This window comes from Pomacea canaliculata, linkage group LG4 (genome assembly GCF_003073045.1).
Source record: "Pomacea canaliculata isolate SZHN2017 linkage group LG4, ASM307304v1, whole genome shotgun sequence".
NCBI classification, from domain to species: Eukaryota; Metazoa; Mollusca; class Gastropoda; order Architaenioglossa; family Ampullariidae; genus Pomacea; species Pomacea canaliculata.
The window spans coordinates 31808248-31831885 of NC_037593.1; the positions used below are offsets into that span (position 1 = coordinate 31808248).

The 23638-nt window shown below is 38.4% G+C and overlaps 2 protein-coding genes across 3 annotated transcripts; one reads left to right on the plus strand and one right to left on the minus strand.

The window, feature by feature from the left end:
• On the minus strand, window positions 1-22166 carry LOC112562119 (rab GTPase-binding effector protein 1-like). 2 transcript variants are annotated; one of them, XM_025235147.1, is made up of 22 exons: window positions 22022-22166; window positions 18505-18621; window positions 14478-14681; window positions 14145-14271; window positions 13669-13783; window positions 13100-13216; window positions 12735-12809; window positions 12391-12526; window positions 11703-11861; window positions 10888-11010; window positions 10565-10590; window positions 10034-10331; window positions 9495-9619; window positions 8871-9092; window positions 8338-8436; window positions 7969-8007; window positions 6095-6196; window positions 4889-5078; window positions 4597-4763; window positions 4254-4370; window positions 3427-3537; window positions 1-2925 (listed from the first exon to the last, which is right to left on the minus strand). In XM_025235147.1, exons 3-22 carry the CDS (start codon window positions 14611-14613, stop codon window positions 2758-2760), a joined length of 2652 nt encoding a protein of 883 aa, XP_025090932.1. In that variant the 5' UTR covers window positions 14614-14681; window positions 18505-18621; window positions 22022-22166; the 3' UTR covers window positions 1-2757. The 2 variants fall into 2 exon arrangements, with proteins under 2 accessions (XP_025090932.1, XP_025090931.1); XM_025235146.1 differs by lacking the exon at window positions 22022-22166 and adding an exon at window positions 20472-20611.
• On the plus strand, window positions 16509-17685 carry LOC112562121 (general transcription factor II-I repeat domain-containing protein 2-like). The gene is made up of 2 exons (XM_025235148.1): window positions 16509-17221; window positions 17302-17685. Exons 1-2 carry the CDS (start codon window positions 16625-16627, stop codon window positions 17314-17316), a joined length of 612 nt encoding a protein of 203 aa, XP_025090933.1. The 5' UTR covers window positions 16509-16624; the 3' UTR covers window positions 17317-17685.
• Window positions 22167-23638: the final 1472 nt, after the last annotated feature.

Consider the following 23638-nt stretch of genomic DNA (forward strand, 5'->3'; position numbering starts at 1 on the left):
TAACTGCTGAAGCAAACTTTACTCTGGACATATACATACAGCTTATCAACGTCTCACCATACTGTATCTGTTACACTGTTCCCTCAATTTGCCGGACCCAAATTTTATAACACCAAACAATACGGATCATTAAATACTGAACAGTACTAGACTATCACAAATATTCAAAAGTTAAATAATATTAAAGATTAACCAAAATGTACACACAGAATGGTCTTTATACACATGAACCCTTGTGGGGCATGCATCAGTTAATTGAATAACCACTCCTTTTGGTGCAACTAAAGTTTCTGTTCTGCCAACCATTAGCATTCTTTTTTCTCACCAAACTAGACCATATGAGTGTACATATAGCCATAAGCAATATCAACCCTCACGAGTAATCATTCGAGGCCTTCATTACAGCTATTAGCAATTTTCGAATGATTATACCAGGCCTATCAAATGAAAATTAGACCTTTTCTCCTTCTACCGTGCAACATATATAGCCTCTGTCCCCATTGTTTCACAGTATTCTTTCTCATCACGTTTTGATAATGCCCTGTTGCTTGTAAGAGGATATGTCTAAGTACTTTTTGTTCTTGAAAAATGTACTGGTCCTTGGCTAACTGTCGATCACCTCAGTCCATAAGTTGAGTAGGTTTCTTTATAGCTCTTTCTTTCCTTATCCCTCAACAGCATCCATCTTCTTCGATTATCTTTACAGTCCCCATCCCCATTACAATGCTCCCAACACACCAACCCTAGCTTGTTTGCTGTTTGCTTGCTTACTGGTATGAACTCATTAGCCATTTCTGAAGTATCAGAAATCAATATAAAAAATGCACACTAGTCAACGGTGATTATTGACTAGTCAACATGCTGATTTAAGAACATGGGTCTGCCTTGTTCCGCTTTCTACAAACAAGGTCTTCCGCCTATTCACAGTGGTCTGGAACACCAACAGCAAACACTTCGTCAATTTGTGTAATCACATTCCCTATTGATATAAACAAACACACTTTTACAAGTCTTCTGCCCCCTCCCTCTAAGGCACCCTAGATTTCACCAACTTCAGATCTCTTCAATTTGTTTTTCCCCCGAAGGGGCAGATTTTGCAAGACCACGCTTTTGCCCATCTTTCTTGTGCATTGAAAAATGACAATGATCTGATCAAAGGGAGGTAATTACAGGTCATGTACTTATATTTGACAGCTTATCATACAAAAACAAGTCAAACTTCAGTGATTTTTGAAGAAATTTGAGTTTTTCTCCCTTGTTTTAAGGTTTTAACTCAATTGAGTGATTGAGGCAAGTGAATGGTACTGCACGGCTGTATGGATGAAGTTACTTGGGTTCAGATTTTTACAGTTGCATTTCTCAAGTACAGCAACCTGCAGATTATCTTCACAGTAATTTATTTGGTGAAATTGATACTTTATTTAAGCTAAATAAACAATGTCAGATTTGTGCTAAAAGAGATGTATCACTCTATGAAAAGATAAGACGATTCAAAACACAACAGGCACAAATATATATATATTCTATTTTCTGTCAACTTTTTCCTTTCATATCAGTGAAGAAACTTAGGGACAGATTTTAGAAGATGGGTCAATAGGAGTCGAGTCTGCATGTTATAGACTTCTCTGATGAATCTGTTGCTATTTGATGTTAAAGTGTTGGTGCAGAATAAAAACCACAATCACATTGTCTGAGTAGCACCAACATCTGCTAATTCTTGAACAACAGCTGCAAACTCAATGATACAAAGGGACAAGGAAGAATATGTCAATACAACCTCAAGTATATACTGACACCTTGGAAACACTTGGAAAGAAAGACTTCTCACATTAGAAGAAAATGACTAGCACTTTAAAAGACAAAAAGAAACGTAAAATTCTTGAATCCGAGATACAAATCTCAATCAGTGTGATTTGCATGCTTACATGCATACACAAACACATGCATGTACTTGCACACGTGCGTTCACACACACACAAACAAACACACATTTTCCCAAGTGGATAACAGAAAAACTTGCTAATCTGCACACACTGATATGTTCAGTGCAGATTTCTACATTTTTATGGTAACAGTAGTGCAAGATCTTGAGTACTCTTGCTATTATATTCCAGATAGTTCACATCCCTGAAAAACCAGGACATCAGTCTTACAGAACTCCAGCACTGATAAAAGTTGCTTAGCTCATCGCTTTACAACACTTCAATAATTATTCTGCCTTGCCAAGACCCACTGACATTGCAACCATGCCATCTAAGCAAAGCCTGACTTTGCTATTCGCCAGCAATAAGGACTCTAGTAGTTTCTCTCGTAACTTGTTTGCAAACATTGCTCATTTGAGTTGTACAGCAGCAAAAAACTGCTAAACTAGATGAATTTCAATTTACATGAGATGAAATAACGTTTTATCAAATTCTGAACTACAATGCCACATTCACCTAGACCAAGCCAATCTGTTCCACATTCACACTGCACCAGGACACCCAGAAAATCGTTTCATGGGTTCCATGCCATAGGAAACAGCAATAATGCTTTCTTGGCAAGAACATTTACATGACTTCATGATGTAAGATGCTCTTTTTTAAATATGACCTTTAGAGATCTTCTAAAGATGTTGCCTCCTCTCCAAGGCTGAAAAGGACTCAAACTGATGAGACAAACCAGGTGTAAAACAAGTGCAGAGGGGAAATGGAACATAAGGCAATAAAAACTGTTGAAAAATAAGAGCAGCCACCATCCCAAGGTGCAAGAGGTGTGTCAGTCTGGTGTCACTGGTGGTTCCCGACTGAAATATGGAGTTGCATCTTTGACAAGAATTGTATGGCAGACATCACAGACTTTGGCTGGACGGCCCATGGGCCCACTGTTGACAGACTTTGTGATGCAGTCAGCACAGAATATTCTGCCACAGTGACGACAGTGATGCTGAATTAAAAAGAAAAAACAATATCAGTTCCTCACTTTTAAAGACTGCATAATAACTGTTATGCTGTGAAAAAAATGACAACCATGCATACAGATTCTATTCAAGTATTAAATACAGTTATAAAAATTGTTAAAAATTTCTGACATTACATCAAAATAGAGATAATGTTAGGAGCTGTCCAATAGTAAAGTGGCAAAACACAAAGTGAGAACTGTGAGAATTGTGACTTGCTGGATCTGTAATTCTCTTTTGGTGTGACCTGTTCACAAAGCTGGCTGTCCTCCATTCTTACCAATCCCTTCCCTTTTCATACAGAATGTAATCATTATTTGATGAAAGCCTTTTCCTCTCAAAGCAAACAACCAGCCAAGAAAAGTCAAGATGCATATACACTCTTTCATATACATAAACACTTTCTTCCTCTCTCTCTCTCACATACACTCCCTTTTTCTCTCTTTCATGTACACATGCATGAAGGCACAGCATGATGTTGGCCTCACCTTGCGTTTTGTGACTGAGAACATCAGCCTGCAGTTATTGCAATCCTCCACATCGTCCTCATGCTGCCACCGCACCTCTGTCTCTGCCTGTCGGATCTTCTCCAGCTGAATCTGTTATCAAGCAAAGCAGACAGGCCATGCTGACGAAATATAATGTCAGCACAAATGACAATATTTTATCATGACTCTTGACTTGCTGTCCCCATGATGCTGGACTTCTCTTGCTTGATTTCCACCATGCAGGGCATCAAAATCTGTACTTAAGCTCAATTAGCTGATGACTTCCTAAAAGATTTTAATTGTTATTTCTATTTTCACAAGAGGTAAAAATAGCCATCTGTACAGCTCAGGCATAGCAAGAAAACTTGATGACTTATCTGTCACACCGTGTTCTTGTGAGCTCTTAGCAACAATTTTCATCTTTAGATATATATTATATCAATTACATGTTAAAGTGACTTCTCATAAGCTTTTTGCAACAGCTAATCTTCTACCCATTGTGTGAGTAATGGAGTAGTTCAAAGACATACTTTCATGCTGTGCCACTGAATACTTTCCAAACCGAAAGAAATTTTACCCATATCTTCCTGAATAAGCCTTAAACTTAAATACTACTGGTAGCAATTCAAATAAAGCAAAATTCTTAATATCCTCTTTTCATCTAACTACCCTTAACATTTAACTACAAATCAAACAAAACTACCAGGTTAAATAAAAAAAACAAATGCAAAGATAATTTTTTTTAAAAAAACTGTAACTACAGTCAACAGTTGGGAAATAAAAAGAATAAAAGGTTTTTCTTAAGGCTGAACGCCATTTAGAGTTACCTGCAAAGATTGAGACAACTTGACAAAGTCCCGTTGGACAGCCTCACTGTTGTCCAGATCAACCTGTAGCGACTGGATTTTACCACGTAACTTTTGAATATCCTCCTCTGCCTGAGTCTGCAGCATCATAGCATAGAGCATGAAACCCCAAAACACTCTACAATAATGCAGGTCTCTAAACATTGCAGATCTATGTTGTAGTCATTTAAATATCAATACAGACAAAAATCAAGAAATATTCATCAAAAGTAATAAACTGAAATACATCTGCACATATGCGAACACAGGCACACACAGAAAGCTATATGTATGTAAATGCACACAACACAGGACAAGCACTGACTTTGGCTTTTTCGCTCTCCTCTACTCGCTGCTGGAGTGCTCCTATCAACTGCTTGGATTTGGCCTGGATACTTTTGAGTGAGGTCTCAGCTTCCCTGAGCTTCGTTTCAAACTCAGCTCGCTGTGAGCTCTCTCTTTCCAGATCTGCCTTCATGCGATCCAAGAGACCTTCAAGTAAATGAGAGATCTAACATAAGACAAAGTGTCTTTACTTTCTCTGTTATGCTAATTTTTAAAAAATATAATCATGAAGATAAAGTTTAAGGAAAGCCTTGTCATTTAGCCACACTTACTAGCTTTGGCTTGCAGTAGGCTGATTTCTTGACTAAGGGTGTCTTCCATTCGTTGTTTTTCCTCTTGCTCCGACAGCAACTGCGATCTCAAAAACACCTGCTCGCTCTTGAGAGTCTCTTCACTGTGCTCCTTGGCCACTTTGGCAGCAATGATCTCCTCCCGATATTTCAGTAAGAGCAGCTGCATCTCCTGTCAATACAGATATGATCAAACATCTTGATATTACCTGAACCACAGCTGTCAAAGACAAACATCCTGACATCACTTGAACCACAGCCAAAGCAGAGATCATCAAATGCCTAAGCATCACTTGAACCACAAAAGAGTCAGAAATTATTAAACATCATGACTTGCCCTAAATCTCAAGTGAACCATCCACTAAAAATAACCTTATTGATAACCATATAAATGGACTGCTGGCAGATGAATTTCTTTTTTGTGCTAATTTTGAAATCAAAGCTTCTGCGAATAAGAATGTTTGCTATCAATGCAATGAGGAACAGCAGATGAAGCAAGCCATCTGAGGTGCAAAATTTCATCTTTGCCATCTGTTATGTTTTTATCTTTTAATTTACTGGCTCTAAAGGCAGACAGAGAAGGTTAAGAGACAGATTGCATCTGCCAAAAATTAAAAAAAAATAGCAATTTAGGAAATATATGCTTGTGATAAGCACACTACTGACATTGAGAATTTAGCCATGGTCCATCCTCAACATGCTGGTTATAGATGTTAGCTTTGAAAGTGCTTGATGAGACCTAATGACTTATCACTTTGCGAAATATAAAAGTGTGAGGAGCACTCTTACAAATATTTTATGATTAACTTTCTTTAATAACCTTATTAATGAATAGATGATTTGAAATTTGCAATGATTTTTTAATAGCTTGAGAGAGCGCCCCTCCACTTTTATGTGCTTAAAAAGATAAACCCTCTCTAGAATTGAGAGCAGCGACTATGCATTATGATTATGCACTGAACTCTAATGTATAAATAAAAAGGAAACCACTTCAAATGTAGTCCAGATAATCCAAATCAGAAAATGTGCACATGCAATAGCTATGTATGTAAAAATAAGAATATGCAAAAACCGTGCAAATGCCTGTCAGTACATATTTGTAATTGCGTGTGCTTATCTCTTCCATTTTTCCCAACAGAGCACATAAACAAACACAAGAAAATGCAAAAGCACAAAATAGTTCATTACCTCCAGGTTATTGGGCAAGTTGATGTCCTCATTCTGAAGTTGCTGGGCAGTCTTGGAATGTTTTCCCAACAAGTTATCATTCTCATCTTGGAGCTTAGTAAGCTATAGGCAAACAAGACATGCAAACACTGAGTCTTTAATGCTTCATCAACAATTATTGCCAGATTTCAAGTGAATCATTTTCATCAATGTCCCTATTTTTGTTTCTGTATATCTGATGGACAGCAGAACACAGTGAAAACTGTTATCTCAAAGTAGCGAATTTGTAAATGAAATTAGACACAGGGATCTCATTCTCCTTCTTTACCGGTATGTCATCCCCCTTCATTACTAGTCACTACAAATAGTCTGCACTATTTGGCTAAACATAAATTTGTCAAACTTCTGTTCATTCTCATTCCATACTCTTCTTATATTTAGCCAAACCTATCACTCTATATTTTTACCTTTCACTTTTAGTAAGCTCTAATAGGCAGGTGATATATCTGCTGCATTCATTGTGTCCAGCAGCTTTGCCATGATATAGCCTTAGTTATTGGCTCAGTGTACAACATTATTTTCCCCACCCCATTATTATTTTTTCAACATCAGAAGATTGTAGAGATTTCTGCTGTTCTCTATTATGTAAGAATTCTTTACAAGACTCACCAAAACATCAAACTATATTAACTTTAATCAATTTAAAGCGTTCAGAAATACTTTCTCACTGTTGATTTCTCTGTCAAACACTTTATGATACAGCTGTTCTTTCTTTAACTGACAAGACAAGTCTTGCTGGTAGACAGGATGACTGTCTCTAATGTAACCATACTTATTACCCATCCTAGGTTCTTCCCTCTCAATGGCCTGCATACACCAGTCTTTGATCTCTCCTTGATAAGAGCTCACCTAAGGAAACATCCCCCCTCCTACCAGTGAACAAACTGCAAAGTATTTCTAGCTCCAGTCCAATGACATCCCCTTCATGCTTTTTTCAACCTACACACTAGTAGGACACAGGAATCTCTACTTGCAAGAATAAGTTGACGTCATATAGTCTTCTTTGCCCATGTGACCTGGCACAACACCATGTTGAAGACTATCCTTCAAGACACCTTTGAGCGTAACTGACGCTGCAGTGGTCAGAGGAAGAACTGGCTTACAAACATTAAAGATGGAACTAGTCATCTTGTACAGGACCTGTTCCTATAGGCAAAACAGGCAAGAGTGGCAGGCCGCGTCAGCTGACCAGTATATCCATATGCTCCCCCGAACAACAGATGCCAGTCAAGGGACGACTGACTGACAGAAGGATGGCGACAAGTCAGTGGTAAGTACTTGTACTTCACCAACTTCCTGCTCCAAAACTTAAAACTGGTTGGTGACAAACATCTGAGCCATTTGAAAGATATTCAACTGTTATCATTTTGGATGGCCTTTTCAATATCTGTTTATATGTAAGCTCTCATAAACTTTGCACCTTTCAGTGGAATTTTGAATGAATCCTGCCACATCCCTAGAATAATTTTGGCTTTTTATTTTCAGGATATCTGTACACTGAAGTAATAGTTTCCTTCGTTGTGGCAGAGTTACTCTAAAACTTGTTTTGTTACATTGCACTTTTTGCAGCCATGGCCAAAATTGCCTTAAACTTTTTATATGTGACCCATAGTTGATCATTCTAAATGGTGTCATCAATGTACAAACAAAAGGACAGTATAGTAGCACAAATAATGATGTTTCAATCCACATGGGAAAATATTCTGCACCCGTGTGCTGATTTTCCCACTAAATTACAACGAACATATTCATAAGAAATTATATTTCAATGCTTCAGTAAATTTAACAGGAATAGATAAGGGTAAGAAAGGACACAATTACATGCATCAATTTACCTCTTTCTGAACTTCCAAACGATTTTCTGACAACAGTTTCTGCAAAAGAAAAGAATATATTATAGGCTTTAAATTTCTGAACAAAATAAAGAGTAAGCAAGTCTCTTGACTTCAGAAAAACAACTCCTGAAATGATTGTGAGGTTTCAAAGGCTTCAAAAATGAACTCCCCTGAGAAAGACGCATTATCAAAATAATTATAATATAGCACCAGTAGAGCTTTCTAAATAATATATCGACACAGTGCAGTTATGTCTCCCATAAAGCTTGCTTGTGTCAATTTTCTATCATTCTGATCACACTTCTCTTTTCCTTAAACTCTCAGTAGATGTGTGCAATGTGGATTATAAGAGGTAAAGCCTCTTCTCACCAGCTGGTCTTGTAGCTGTAACTGTGTATGTGTGAAGGAGCTTTTGATGCCATTTATGTACTTTTCACATTCCGTAACTTTTGTCGTGAGGTTGGTCACCTGTTCATAACAAGTACATACACCATCAGCAATATGTTGGGAACTGTTGTGATGAGACTTCTCATCTCTTCATAACATCTCCTATTAGCAATAAGTTGGAAAATGTTGAAGCGAAATTGCTCACCTATTCACAACAATCGCATCAACCATTAGCAATAGACTAGCTGCTGTAGAGCAGATCTCTTTAAGGCAGGCTTGGTAACATAATGGTTCATCAACTTATCTGAGGCATTGTGTGAGGTCAAATAACATTCAACACCGACAATGGAGAAGTACTCTGACCTTCAAGATCATTATGTTTAAAATTTCTCTTGCACTGCACTACATTTCCTTGCAGATGCTTACCAAAGGACATGCATGGTGAACTAACAGCTTCAATTAATAACTAATGATCTTCATATTAAGTAAAGAGAAAAAAACCAAATATTTTAAACCTCTGTCTGGGCTTCCTCTGCAGACACTTTCAGTGCTTCTTCCAGCTGAATCTGATACTTCAATGCATTTTCAGCTGCTTGCTGCTCATGGGTCACAAGGCGCTCAAGTCGCTTGCTTTCCTTCTTGGTGTTCTTAAGATCTTCCTGAACAGCCTGAAGCTGGGCCTCATAATTACTGCACATGGAACATGGGCGACCCAGCTTCTCACGAGCTAACCTGATCTGGAATAAAATGATGAAGCAGTAGCTTCAATTAAGATCCTTGACTGCTGGTGGCCCTTGAAAGTCTGTACAAGAACATGACTCACAGCTGCCCAATACCACTTCCAAAAGTCCTGCTCATCTTCATCATTATCATCACAAAATAACTGTTAAGGTGAGCACAGCTTTATAGGACACCTTAATTTTGACAGCAATGCCAGAAAAAAAGACACAAACATTACTGCAAGCTTTCACTAAGATGTCATGTTCATACTGTAGAAATAGTGTTCATATGACAATAAAGTTTGACTGTGGTAAATGCCAAGGATGGCAGGAAGGGACATATTAACTAGAAAGATCCTAAACTTTTCTAGTTCTCCTAAAGCTAAGACCAAGATTGCTGTTCAAAGTTAGCCAATGTACCTCTTCTTGAAGAAGGTGCCATTCTCGTTCACTGACAAGTCGCTTGCCTTCTAGTGAAATGTGATCAGACTTTGCTTTGGCTGCTGCAAGTAAGTTTTTACGAGCTTCCACTTCAGGTGTTGGATCTAACAAGTAACAAACAATAGTCTATCACAATACCATTCAAAGACACACTGCTGCACATGACCTAATTGGGCAAATCTGTTAACACCACTATCTTATTATTTTTACTTGTCTGTTTTATATCCTGCAGTAACGAACATACAACGGTATAACAGTAAGCACCATGGTGGCAATGATCAGTACATTTTTAAGTCAACAAGGAAATGCTCATAAACAACACAGTAAATTATAGTCTAATAACAGCAAAACCATACCATTTTGATTTTTTACACTGGAGGGCACATTGTTTTTAAATTCAATTTACAATCAGCTGAAATAAACCTGATCTTTAGATAAACCAAAAAGAAAATTTAAAAACTTAGCATGGCTAGGTAAGAATGCCTTCAAAGCCCTTTCCTCACCCCACTCCCTCTCACCTGTTATGGCTTTTGTCTGAGCAGCAGTGAGGGATGCCGACTGCAGTGTCAGCACTTTCTCAGGGCTAATTCTCACGATTATCCCATCCACATCACTCAATGACCTTGTCTCATGAACTGCCGAGCTCGCAAGCTTTTCTTCTGCTAAGCTAGGCAGTTCTGAACTTGATTGTGATCGGCGCATCCCACCATCGTCCACAGCATCAAAATGTCCAATATCATCCGAATTGGAGGATGTCAAGGAACTCTTGGACTGACTCTTGGATTTCTCATACAAGTTTAATTCATCTCTGGAGTACTGCATCAAAAGAGGAAAATGAAATTACACAACACATCCTTTTTCCCAACTGCCTATTTCTACATCAAATGAATCTGTAATACTGTAAAAAGTTTATGCAGCTTGTTATTTTTCACATCTTTCTTTCCTGTTCTCACCTTGCACTGCTTTTAGTTCCTAGCTAAATCAAAACATGTGATACTATAAAAATGACTATGCCTAAAACAAATCTGTGCTATCCACTGTTATCTCACCTCTGATGATTCTTGTGATCCCTGATCTGCAATACAACAATTTTGTTGTAAATCTATGTCGAGGGCAAGTAAACATATACAAAAATGCTTAAGGGATCTTGAGGCATACTTAACAGCTAAATTCTGTCAAAACAGTTTTCTGGACTTTGAAACTCTTCATCAACATAACTCTTGCATCCAATACGCTATTTGTGCAAAAAGGTTTGTCTGGTTATATAGGTGACCTATTTTTAAAAAATTAAAATCTGGCATAATAATAGTCCACAACAAGCTGCAAACATATCAGACAATGAATGGCGAAACATAAGTGGTATTCAACTTGCCTGATTGTGAGAAACTCTGTTTTCTCCGTTCGGCCTGCTCTCGCTCCTGTCGCTCCCGACGCTCCCCAAGTTCCTTCACCTTCTTCTCCTGAGCTTCTCGCTCCTGGTCTTTCTGCTGAAGCTCTGTCAGCATGTGCAAATTCAAAATGGTTGGTTCCTAAATCACCCCCTGACATGCCAGGTAAGTTCTTATTTCTGAGGTCAGACCAAGAGACATTATACACTTGCCTGGCTTGGATATCACACAATAGGTCAAGTGTATAGAGGCCAACAAATATTTTAGTTTTAGCACTTAAGTTTCCATCTCTCTTTCTCTCCCTCACACTCACAAACACCAAACACAGACACTCTTTTTTTTTTCGCCGTCTCTCACTCACTTCTCCCAACATGTTTCCAGGTAGTCCTGTGATGTTACAGTCATAGGGTAGTGAGGTGTTAAAGCCTTAGCTTCTTGAGGCCAGCATTTTGTGAGGGTGATAAACATCTCCTCTTCTTTAGTGAAGCAGATAACTTCATGGTTGAAGCCATGATGTCCAAACCCACCACTAGCAGGTATGATACCCATGTGATGCAGCATGCTTTCCCAGCTGTGAAATGATAGACACAATGGGCTGAAAAAAGTAAGGCAGCAAGGGAGAGAAACTGGGCACCTCCCTCACAAACAAGCTGGACCCCAGAAAGGTGTAATCTTTTACACCTCCCTCACTAAGAATGGTGAGGTTTTGAGACTACCTGTACCTCAACCTCCTTACAAGCATGTAACACAGGTAAATTTTGCAGGTGCTCGATGCTACACAGCACCTGACATTTCACACCTGCTATCTGCCTTTGTTGTTCTGCTGACAGCACACTCTCCATACGCCGCATGTCCATCATCATAAGGCGCTGTGACTCTAAGAACTGGTCATTTGCCATCTGCCATGTCTGTTTCAGAGCTTCATGGGCCTGTTTCTCTTCCTCCAGCAATCTACACACTGTTATTGACATGGTTTGCTTATTACATGTAAGTGTACATTTAAGATTCACACATATACCCTACAAAAAATCTATATCTGTTTTGGAAAAGTATTCATATCCTTCAATGAAGAAGTAAGGGTGGGTCTGGGTGTCAAAGTACCGGTACATTTCTGTGTATGGACTCTGGGTCATGGCATATAGCATCTGACAGGAAAATGGTCAGGCTGTCATGGAATATAGCATGCCACACATCTACACTACAACCATAATGTCAAATATTATGAGGGACAAAAACCACAAAATAACTTTAATTCATCATCTGCAAGTCATTCTTGACAAATATATCAATATATTTCTCTTCTTCAATCAAATTAAAGAGACAGACATAAAGACAAAACTTTCATGTCTCAAGTTCATTTATTTCTTCCTCTTACACTACGTCCTATGTCTTTGCTCTCCAATATTTATCATCATCTGAGAGGTGTTCAGATCCTAAATTTCTACACTAAGCTAAATATTTCACAACTTTTGTAATCATATTTTTACCTTCATGAAGTTCCTTCCTCACTTTCTCTGTGTCTTCCTGAAGCACATTTTTTTGTGTTGTAAGCACAGCAACATACATTTCAAGGTCTATCCGTGCTGCTTTTTCAGCTTTAAGGTATTTCATTAGCTTGTCCACCTGCAGCAGTTATAACAGATGGAACAGTTCTCAAACAATGCATAAATCCCTGAAAATAGTGGATATTTGCATGGGATTGTGCTCATGGCCGAAAGAAGAACAGACTGAGCTATCTACAACCTTACAGCATCATTTAAAATCTAAAACGTCAACACAATACTCCTGCTGAGGACAAACGCAGCGATTCATCCCCTTTCGTTTCACTCACCTTCTCCCTTGGGTCTGCAATGTTGTCCAGATCAGCAAGTGTTGGAGATTTTTTCTCAGGTTTCCCATCAGCTGACTGAAAACAAAAAAAATTATATAAACTTAAAAACATACTTGAGCAAGTTGTTATTTTTTTTTTAAAAAAAACTGCTTCACTGATATGATAATGTATATTATTTAACATACCTTACTTTCACACTCTACCTTTATCCCAAATATATGTAAGTTCAGCATAAAACATAAAACAATTTGTTAATTAATATTTCACTATGTGCATGTTATTGTATATAATTGTAAAATTTTTGTTTTCTTTCTGTTCATTGCAGTCCACCATCTCATCTGAAGGGTACAGCTGCACTCATTCACCTGAATGCCAGATTCTCGCAGCTGTTCCTGAGCTTTCTGCAGCTGTTCTCGCAAAGTCTTGATCTCTTCTTCCAGTGGTAGCACCACAGACTTGAGGAGCTGTGTATCTTCCTGAGCCTAAAGCAGATTCAATAGCTTGCTGGGGTTTCTTTTCTCATATACATCCTTTTATCAGCCTATTTCCCAAATATATCCTTTAGTTATATTCCTGAAATGTATCTTTTAATTATTTAATATTTCATTGTCTTAGATGCTTCTAAACTGAATGTAATTATTTCTTATGTTGGTAACACTGAAACTGATACATACCTTCCTTTTTCTTTATCCCTTGTTAAAATTTTACAAAATCATGTCTAGCAATTCCAAGTTTCCCAACTTCTTTCTATGGTCATGTTTGTATTTTCTTCCTGTATGAACCTTCCTTATAAATGACCATTTTATCTCAACATAATGTACCTCTTTTCAAGTGCACCTCTACACACATCCTTCTAGCATCTGCGAACATGTCCACCTACTAATCCTGACATAGTAAAGAACTTGTTGCAGGAATGAAGAGGCAGTCAGAATACCTTGCGCATGCTGTCCTCTAGGTTTTCATGTTCTGTACTGATGTTAAAAGTACTTGGACCACTGACTCCCCCAACACGCCTCAGAGACTTAGCCACTGACACCAAAAATCCTTCCCTGAAAACATAAAACCAATGCCAAATTGCATTCTACTGAAACTTTATAACATGCTGTGTACTCCCGACATCCTTGCCAGAGTTCACAACTAAGTTAAGGTCTAAATAATGCAAGAATACTCATGCATTAAATGTCACTGCCTCCCCACCCACCCACAAAAAAAGATAAAGAGAATTTAAGGACATGAAGCCCTAACGTTTAAAAGCAAGGCTGTTATAAACTTAGCTACAATTGGAGACTAACTGTATGTGATTTTTATCCATTTTGAGGCTGTCAAGATAATACTTTTCTTGACCAAAGCAAACTCTCCAACAGGTTCTTGCCTTTCATGATTGAAGCTAGTTTTCCAATATATACTTACCTTTCTTGACTAAGCTTGTTGCGGAGATCCTGTATTTCTTCTTCATATTTCTCATTCAGCTTAACAAGGTTCATCCTCTCTGTTTCATACTGTGCTGCAGTTGACATCTGAGCCTCTGCAGAAGCCTCTACAATGACAACAAATAACATCTACTTCACGTCTTACTGCTTCCAGCTTTTGTCGTCTTTAGTCTGGAAATTTTTGAATGTGCTGACCATTATACACAGCAAGAAAGGCAAGAAATTATGGTAAGCATGATAACCAGCAAACTCACCGTTATACACAGCAAGAAAGACCAGAAGTTATGGTAAGCATGATAACCAATAAACTCACCCCCAAGCAGCTGCTGCATGCTGGAAATCTCCTGTTCATACTGCTGCCGTACAGAAGCTATCTCATCCTGCTTAGCTTGTTCCGACATGGCAGCAGCTGTCTTTACATCCTCCAGCTCCTGTCTGACATTGCCCATGTCTGACTTCAGTTTTTCCAGTTCAACACGACTTTGTTCCCAATAATCATGTTTTTGTCTCAGTTCCGCTGCAAAGGATTGGTCATTTGAGTTCTGTTACATGACAATCATAACACATTTGATTAAGGTTAAGAAAACATAGCTGAGGATGGGTAGTTGAGCTACCCCAAAAGACAAATGACAAATTCCACATTCTGAACTTTAACAATGCATGCTAAACTAATTTTATAAATGTTAAATACCAGAATGATCAAGTATCTGTGCATTAGCACTTTGTAGAATAGAGATTTCTGCAAGTAAAAGGAAATATTAATACTGACACACTTAGCTGAAACCAGAAGACCCTTTTGTCTGCTGTAAATTTTTGCATCATTAAGCCACAGCATATTTGATCACTGTATTAATAATAATAATAACAACCAACATTTATATATACTTTTCCAAGGATTTGCTCAGAGTACTTTACAGAAATGATATACAGAACAATCCAAGTAAACTGAATCAATAACAACCATGCACCCATGCTCACATAGAACAGACACATTCACTTCTACAACAGACACACCTACTTATACACAAAATAGATACAGACAAATGTAATGCATGCTCATAGTCAGGACAGGGTTGCAGTGAAATCTCTGTTCTGAAAAGATCAGTCTTAAGTTTGTACTTAAAAGTGATAAGAGAATCAGAGTGATGTGGCTGATGGGTAATCTGTTCTAAGTTGATGAGTGATGAAGGGATGGCACTGCGTCGCAGGCCGGATATGGCCCGCGGGCCGTAGGTTGGGCATTCCTGGGCTATATGATCTACAACTAGAAGCCAGTGAAGAAAGTAAATGATAGGTGATATTTGTACATATCTAGATGGTCTGCAGCAAATGAGATGAGCGGCACTATTCTAGATTATTTGAAGTCTGTCAAGAAGATATTTTGGGAATGCCAGCCAAAAGAGAATTACAATAGTCAATCCTCCAGAGCACAAAGGTACACAATTTTAGTTGCATTAGTGGTGAGATAATGATGAATGGCATTAATCCTATGAAATTCAAGGTAAGAAGTTCTGTAGATATGAGAAATATGCTGATGAAGGGCTAAACTCTGAGAATGACATACAAACTGCAGACAGAGGTGGAGAAAGGAATAGTTGAGTTGTTTATGGAAAGAGAAGGATAACTTCTTTTTTTGGGGGACAAATCAGTAGCAGTTTAGTTTTGTCATCATTCAATTGCAGCCTATATTTTCGTCAACTATTCATCCTGTGTCTGTGTCAGTGGTCCAGAGAGCTCAGTTAGTGGAGCTGACTGATAAAGCTGTGTATCACCAGCAACACTAACATATGACACAGCATGTTGTGAAATAACATCAGACAGAGGGAATATATACAACACAAAAAGGACTGCGCCCAAGACAGACCCTCACAGGAGCCCCATATTTCAGGACAGAAGTATCTGAGTAAACATTGCTCTCACACACACACTCTAGGTCTGAGGTAGGATCGAAACCAGGACAAAGCAACATCTGAAGTCTGTACAGAAGCTTAGAATGATCAATAGCATCCAATGCAAGTGTATTTAACATATTTTGAAAATTCAGAAGAAAAAAGAGTTGGGCATTTGAAGGTAACTGAAGTTATGTGTAGTTTGCTAACAATGTTTCAATGATAATTTATTTCATACTAAGACCAATATTCATATACTGCATATGTATAGCAAATAGCCTATATCAGGGGTGGGCAACATACGGCCCGCGGGCCGGATCCGGCCCGCGACGGGATTTTGACTGGCCCGCAGACTGTTTCTGGTCGTACATGATAATGTGGCCCGCGGCCACATTCTGCCGCAATCTCCCACTACTATTTACTTGCTTACTGCGTAGAATAATAGTGACTGTTAGTTATTTTTGGGTTCTTTGTTTTCAGTTAGAATTAAATTTAGAAGTCGGCAAGAAAGCAGTATGTTTGCTGTGCAGTGAAAGTGTTGCCGTGATGAGAGAGTACGTTAGCCGCCATTATGCGACGAAACATGCAGGCTATGGCAGGCTATGGCAGGCTATGGCAGGACTTTATCAGCAGCGGAACGGCAAACAAGAGCAACAGAACTGGACAGAAAACTTGTAAAGCAGCAGAATGTATTCGTAAAAACCAAAGTAGCCCAGAAAGCTGCTACTCGTGCCAGTTTGTGGTCGCATACAACATAGCCAAGCACAGCAAATCGTTCAGTGATGGTGAATTTGTCAACAAGTGCATACTCCATGTAGCTGATCAAGTCTGTCCACAACAGAGAAAGAAATTTGAAGAAGTCAGTTTGTCGAGAAGAACTGGGGTTAGCCACATTGAAGCAATTGGTGAAGACCTGACATCACAACTGAAAAGGCGGTTACCTTCATTTCAGCTGTTTTCCTTGGCATTGGATGAAAGCACTGACATCGATGACACTGCACAGTTGCTCATCTTTGTACGAGGCATTTCAGAAAACTTTGAAATCACAGAAGAATTGTTGTCAATGGAATCAATGAAAGACACTACTACCGGAGAAGATATTTTTAGATGTGTGGAAAATGCCATGCATACAATGCAATTACCATGGCAGAAAATGGTCAGTAGTACTATGGATGGTTGTCCATCTTTGACAGGAAAGAAAGTTGGTCTACTGAAGAGATTGGGAGTTTTACATTAAACACGATTTATTCCTTGCATATGTAGATAAATACGCGATTAAGGTATTGATCCAGTAATCTGGCCCGCCAAAGACTTCATTTCCCCATATCCGGCCCGCCGACCGGAGAAGTTGCCCACCCCTGGCCTATATCAAAATTGGAAGAGGTCCACAACACAAACTGGGGTGAAAGTCACATGCAGGCATAATTCTCCAAAATCATCCACAACAGATGGCTTGAGCTAAAAATGGTGCTTTATATATCTCTAATTGTTTAGTCTCATGCATAGTTCTCAACCATCTCTTGCCTTCACCCTCCAACCCTATATAAACAACATTCACTTTTTTATACTTTAAGTATTCAGTTGCTCAGTTATTTTGAATTGCATAATTAACAGCTATAGTAAGAGATGAAATGATAAAATTCATGACTAGGAAAGGGTGGGTGGGGCCTTTAAATGCACTTTGTGTTGCCTGTAATAAATTACAGCACTGTTTGCAGCCTACTAAAAATTATTAAAAATGATAGCTTGATAAAAGACTATAATTGCAGGACCATTCATAATGACAGAAGCTGAGAAGTTCTCAAGATAGGAATTTTCGAACACCACTGGTGTGTGCCTAAAGTCCTAATTAATCTTCTAGATAAACAATTGCTTCAAACTTATGAACGATTTATGTGCAACAGGATGGGCTTTGTGCAGCAGGAGCAAAAAAAAAGTCAAGGACTTGTTTTTTTGCACCATGTATACAAGTCCTACATACCAATGTTTGTTGACAGCAGGAAGTGGCATACATTAATAAAAACATGAAAAAAGATCTATGAAAGCCTTTACAAATTTTGAATATATTTCATGTTACTCCCAGCACACACCTATGGAAAGGTCAAGGCAAGTATACTAATCACATAAACTTAAATAAAAATAATTAACAGTCATTATTTTAGTTAAGAGACTTACCTTTCGAGCTTAAAATCTAACTATTAATAATCCTACAACAAAATACAACAGAGCTAAAATAGGTTATTCTTGCATAATTTAGATTTATTAAAATGATGTCTAGTTAATATTTAATTTCTTATTTAAATGTCCTTCAGTTCTTAAATCAGAGTGAATAATAAATATTCTATATAGTTCTTTGTCGAAATGAATGTTTTGTTTATGATCATAAACTGGTATCTTCTTTATATAAAAGGATGGTGCAATTACATTCTCTGACTAAAAAGTGAACTATACCTTCCTTTTGTAGAAAGAGCTCCTTAAACTTTGCAAATTTGACCCCAAAGTCTGCCTCTAGTTCTTTTTTTTCCTTTTCTAGTTTTTGCACTTGCTCTTGAAGCCTGGAAATATCATCTGCAAAAAATACAATGAAATCTTCCTGAAAATACCATCAAACACAGAAAAACAGGAATTTAGTTAAAAACAGAAACCTCACACAGCCTGGGATGTAGAAATAAAGCAATCTATGCATACAATATAAACAACATGATTATGGGTACCATAAAGGATTTTAGTCAACATAGTCATCCATTCTTGATTCCTTCTGTTCACACACTACATTATTTAGGCAATATCTTCTATATTATGTCTATATATATTCTATATATACAGAGGCACTGATAAACAGAGAGAATGTCAATTTCACTTTTATCAATTATCACTTTTTTCTAATGTTTCAGTCTCAATGCTTGCAGTATGGTGGTGAAACATCACAGTCAGCACAACATTAAAGATCTGTGGGTTCAAATCTCAAGCACGTGCATAGTATGTGCCACCAGTTTATAAGTCTGGGCTATGCAATGACATAGCATCAGTTGCTAAGTGACTGCAAAAAACAAAAAGAAAAAACCCAGCACGCATTCACTTCTTCTGCAACTGAGCCATGAGATCTTGAGATCTGTAGATTAAAATGTTGCTTCCAACAATAGATGCTGCCACAATTGACAAGGCGATCTGTGATACCTGGGACTCCGATCAAATCCAGTGTACAACCATCTCTTCCTCATGGTGTGACTCTTCGGTATTTCATATGCCACCTGAACTCCTTCTACACTCACTTTGAAGAAGACTTTGTACAGCTCCATACCATCTTTGACGAAATGTCCAACCTGATCCCAACTTACTTTATCCTTGAGATCACCAAGCATGAAGTCAAGTCTCTGTTCAAACTGCTTAATTCACATAAGACTGCCAGCTAAAACATGCATCCCTACATGTTGAAGATGGGCTGCAATCAGCAGCCCCTATTTATGTAGTTATTTAAAATCTTGCCTTTTCCTTCTGTTCCTGCCCTCTGAAAAGAGTCCACTCTTTGATCTACCCCATTCTCACAGCTTTTAATGGCTTCAGACCCATCACCTTGACATCTGCTATGGCAAGTGTAAGGAAAAGCACTTTTTACTACAGACTAGGTTGGTTTTATTTTTTACCCACTGCAGCTCATATAACAGAAGTACAGAGGAACCAGTCACGCTCAAATTCATCATCAAAAAGCTCGAAGTATCCAAACCATGAGCTGTTGCTTTATGCATGTATGAATAAGGGATGGTCATGAAATTTTGGCTTTTGCTTCTATCTAATCCGCAAACAAAAATTGTCAATGTTAATTATGACATAAAAAATGTTGTCAGCTGTTAACCGGCTACTTTGATGCATTAAGTTATGTAACTATGCATTAATCCAAAACTATATATATAGCATATTTATATGGTTTACATGTAATGCTCTTTAATAATGTCATTCTTTATAACCTTACATCAGTACACCCATATTTTGATGCTTTGCCTGTAACATAATTGGGGTAAATCAGTACCAAGTAACTACTTTGAGTTATATGCACGCTTTATATTGTTTGCACTACAGTAACTGTCTACTTCTTGTGTAGGACTGTTATGAATTGCTCTGCTATGAACAATTAAGCACTACTATTAGAATATTGCCCTGTAATAAGCAAACAATCAGCATTCCGCTGACACGTCATTTAAAATGCCTGTAAAAGCCTATGCCTTAGTTATCAGATACTAATGTAAACCAAGAGATATCTTTCAAACAACACACGCTCATTTAAATCAATAGGCCAAACCGTATCAGTCAGTCCAACCACAAATAGATAATGCTTATCGGGGCACTCCTCGTAAAATCGAAAGTAAGTAGGCGAAGACAGCTCCGTCGACTTAAATGCTAACTAAAGATGCAATTTTCACCTTCTGTAGGCGAGTTTACATCATCCAGAGCTTCTGAATCATTTGTATCTGTCATGATTTCTAATGTTGTCGTTTCACATTACTGTTCTGTCTGCTGCTTCCTCTGTCTCACGTCATTTTTCCTGCCAACGCCGTCTAGTTCCGATGTGTAAGGGAGGCCACTCATAGTCACTCCAGTAACTCTTTGGAACCGTGCACAAATGTCGTCTGCTAGAGGACCGACTACCTGAATTACAATTAAGTTGAATAGACCTAACGTAGAAAACTAATCAAGAAAGTTTTTTTATTCTTCCATGTAACTTACTCTCAAGCCTAACTGCTAGCCGATTTCTCTTTCACGTCTTCTTTGGTTGTATTTTAATCATTATACATGTCAGTGCTGTTGTTCATCCTCCCGTCCTTCGTATGCTGCCCATGTCTCGTTCTTGTCTCAAGCACTGAGAATATATGTGCTCCTTCAAGAGCGTGATTATTCTGTGTATATCGCGCGTTTATTATTCTTAAAAACAAATATCAAAGAACTTGGTCACAATTTTTCGGAACGTGACACATGATGCTATCCCTTTTAATCTTGTGTTATGATGCTTATGATGAAAAGCTCGCTATACGTTTTGGTGTGGTCGTTTATCATAAATATTATTTATGCGCTTAGATAATCCAGTTTTAACATTTTTTTTTTTTGACTCCTCTTGCACTGTACAATAATGGTGCAAATAATAGTGGATCGACATTCTCTACATGCACGTCGACGTCGATCAGCACAAGCATGCCATGAAGCCTTAGTTAATTAACTAATTAAAATGGTTAGTTTTACGATGATAAGCCGCATATATATATAAAGGTTTGAAGTGATCGTAGTTTAGAAAATTATTAGTTCAGACTTGATCATTGTATGGGCATCGATCGAGATAGCACTCAAGTATAATATGTTATCATTGCACCACTTGAACCCTTTTAACATATGGGCCTTGAAAAAAGTCTATAACCGGATTGATCCACTTTACAAAACAAATCTTTGAGGGCGAGATGCAAAAGAAAATATAGTTCAAATAAGAACTTGTTAAGCTTTCATTTTCAGTATATTTTTCCGTGTACATATACGTCTATAACATATAGCATAACGTTCTACTGTTTATGAACGTTACTTTACAGTTTAAATGAAACTATATGCGTATGCTCAAAGACAAGTAAAATAAGTGCCAAAAGGCAGGATTTAGAGAGGAAGGGGAGGGGACGAAGAAGAGAGAGAAAACCACAGATAGATGAAAAGTGAATATAACATCTATCGTTCCCCAACGACTTAGAAAAGGTTAGGGACGGCCTTTATACCTACACCGATTTGGATTTCTTTGCGATTTTATTTCTTTCAATACAACCATTGTCCATGTGTTTATCCCCAACAAACTTTCTTTCACTCCACGCTTAATTACTTGATCGAAAGGTTTACCCGGGCAGTACACGTCGGTAATTTGACTTATACCTTTATCAAACGTGAAAGTCGAGTTCCCTGTAAATAGTTTAATAAACTGGGATTTACAAAAATATCTTACTTTCGGATGAAGCGGAAGAAATGTTGGAGGCGTCATGGTGTCATTTCACATTTCCTAGCATCAACAAGGCTGCTGGCACCATGGACTGGCCAAGGAGGCGTATCCACACCACAGAGCATGGATACTCTGGCGAAACCCGATCGCCACATGTGGGCTGCATTCAGCGGCGATGTCGTCCGGGTGGGTGGTTACGAAAGACAGGGAGACGAGACAGCGGACAGCATTGTAGTCGGGTGATCCTGAACACTTCCACAGTCGGGGCGTCGATTGTCGCTAACAGGTGGAGGCTTTATCATCAACTTTGAGATAATAATGTTGTACATCAGCATTTTGCTGAGGTAACCCATGGTTGAACGGATTAAAGAGAAATGTCGGATGTCGAATCGCCCCGCGTGTTGAGGCGGTTGCTTTGAATCTTCTATCTTTGTCATGCGTGTTTCTTTACAAGCGTGTTATTTACTGATCAGGGTTGACAATTGTTGCTTATTAACTCGAACATTAAATGATATGTGGTGATGTGATGTGTATGAGCTCACGACATTGAATAAGCTTTGATTCGATAACTTCTTGTCGATTTAGGTCTGCCGCTTGTAGAATGAGTCCTTTTAATTGTAATTAACTATATACATCTGCTATACATTGTACGTGATGTTATGTACATCTGCACACCGTGACGACATTAGGGTAAACAACAAAGTGGTAACCAACATAAATATTTATTCCTGAAGTCCTTGGTGCGGATCTTTTGTAACTTCGATTCTTGGTTCACATTTCAGCTTAACCTCCACTGTGACGTTTGCAGTTTTTAAAAATGGAGTTTCAATACAAAAATATAAGGAGAACGATTAAAGACTATGCTAACTCTCAGAGGCATCTGTCAGTATACAGAAACAAATTCTTCTTTTCTTTTGACAATACTATATGCGCGTGGATTATCTATGTCAGTGTCCATGATTGGATAGTCATCACAGACACATAATAAAAGTCATATAAAAGTCCGTGGTGTCATGACTGCTTGCCGAACTCACGAGAGGAGCTCTATTATTATTATTATCATCATCATCCAAACACGGAGCAAGACTACCCGCCGGTACCCGATGAGCCTTAGCAGCGTTGAGGGCTCGCCGTTGGTCATGTCAGCGTTTTCAACAGCTTCACTGTGATGCTCATGAAATATGTTGTCAGGCCTGACGAGAGGGGGGGACAGGGGGGTCTGGTGTACCCGGGCCCGTGGCTTTCAAGTGAGCCCGGCCTTGGTCAGTGGATTTTTTTTTCTTCTTCTCCTTTACATTATATACTGGGAAAATAATTTACGATTACAAGTACAAGGGGCCCAGAGAGGTCTGTCCCAGGGCCCGGGCTGGCTCTCGGCGGCCCTGTATGTTGTAAGACGTTAAACGTCTTTGCTCCCGATCGTTACATTTATTTTTTTTTCCAGTCCCCCACATATTGTCAAGACTGTACAAAATAATCTGGCAAGCTGTGGAAGCAAAAGGTACATGTGGAAGGATGGTCATCTCTTGCTTTGGAAGCATGTAGCAGACCTATATTATGAAGATGTGAAAAATGGGCATCACAAGTCATGTTTTCAACAGCTTAGTTACAACAATTTTAAAC

Bases quoted from the DNA above. Each gene is read 5' to 3' on its own strand.
- LOC112562121 (XM_025235148.1), top strand. From the start codon at position 16,625: ATGCGACGAAACATGCAGGCTATGGCAGGCTATGGCAGGCTATGGCAG.
- LOC112562119 (XM_025235146.1), bottom strand. From the start codon at position 20,526: ATGACAGATACAAATGATTCAGAAGCTCTGGATGATGTAAACTCGCCT. The intron at 13,784-14,144 runs GTAAGTATATAT...TTATGTTTTCAG, and splicing joins AACAAGCTTAGTCAAGAAAG to GGAAGGATTTTTGGTGTCAG. The intron at 9,620-10,033 runs GTGAGAGGGAGT...GTTACTTGTTAG, and splicing joins TCAGACAAAAGCCATAACAG to ATCCAACACCTGAAGTGGAA.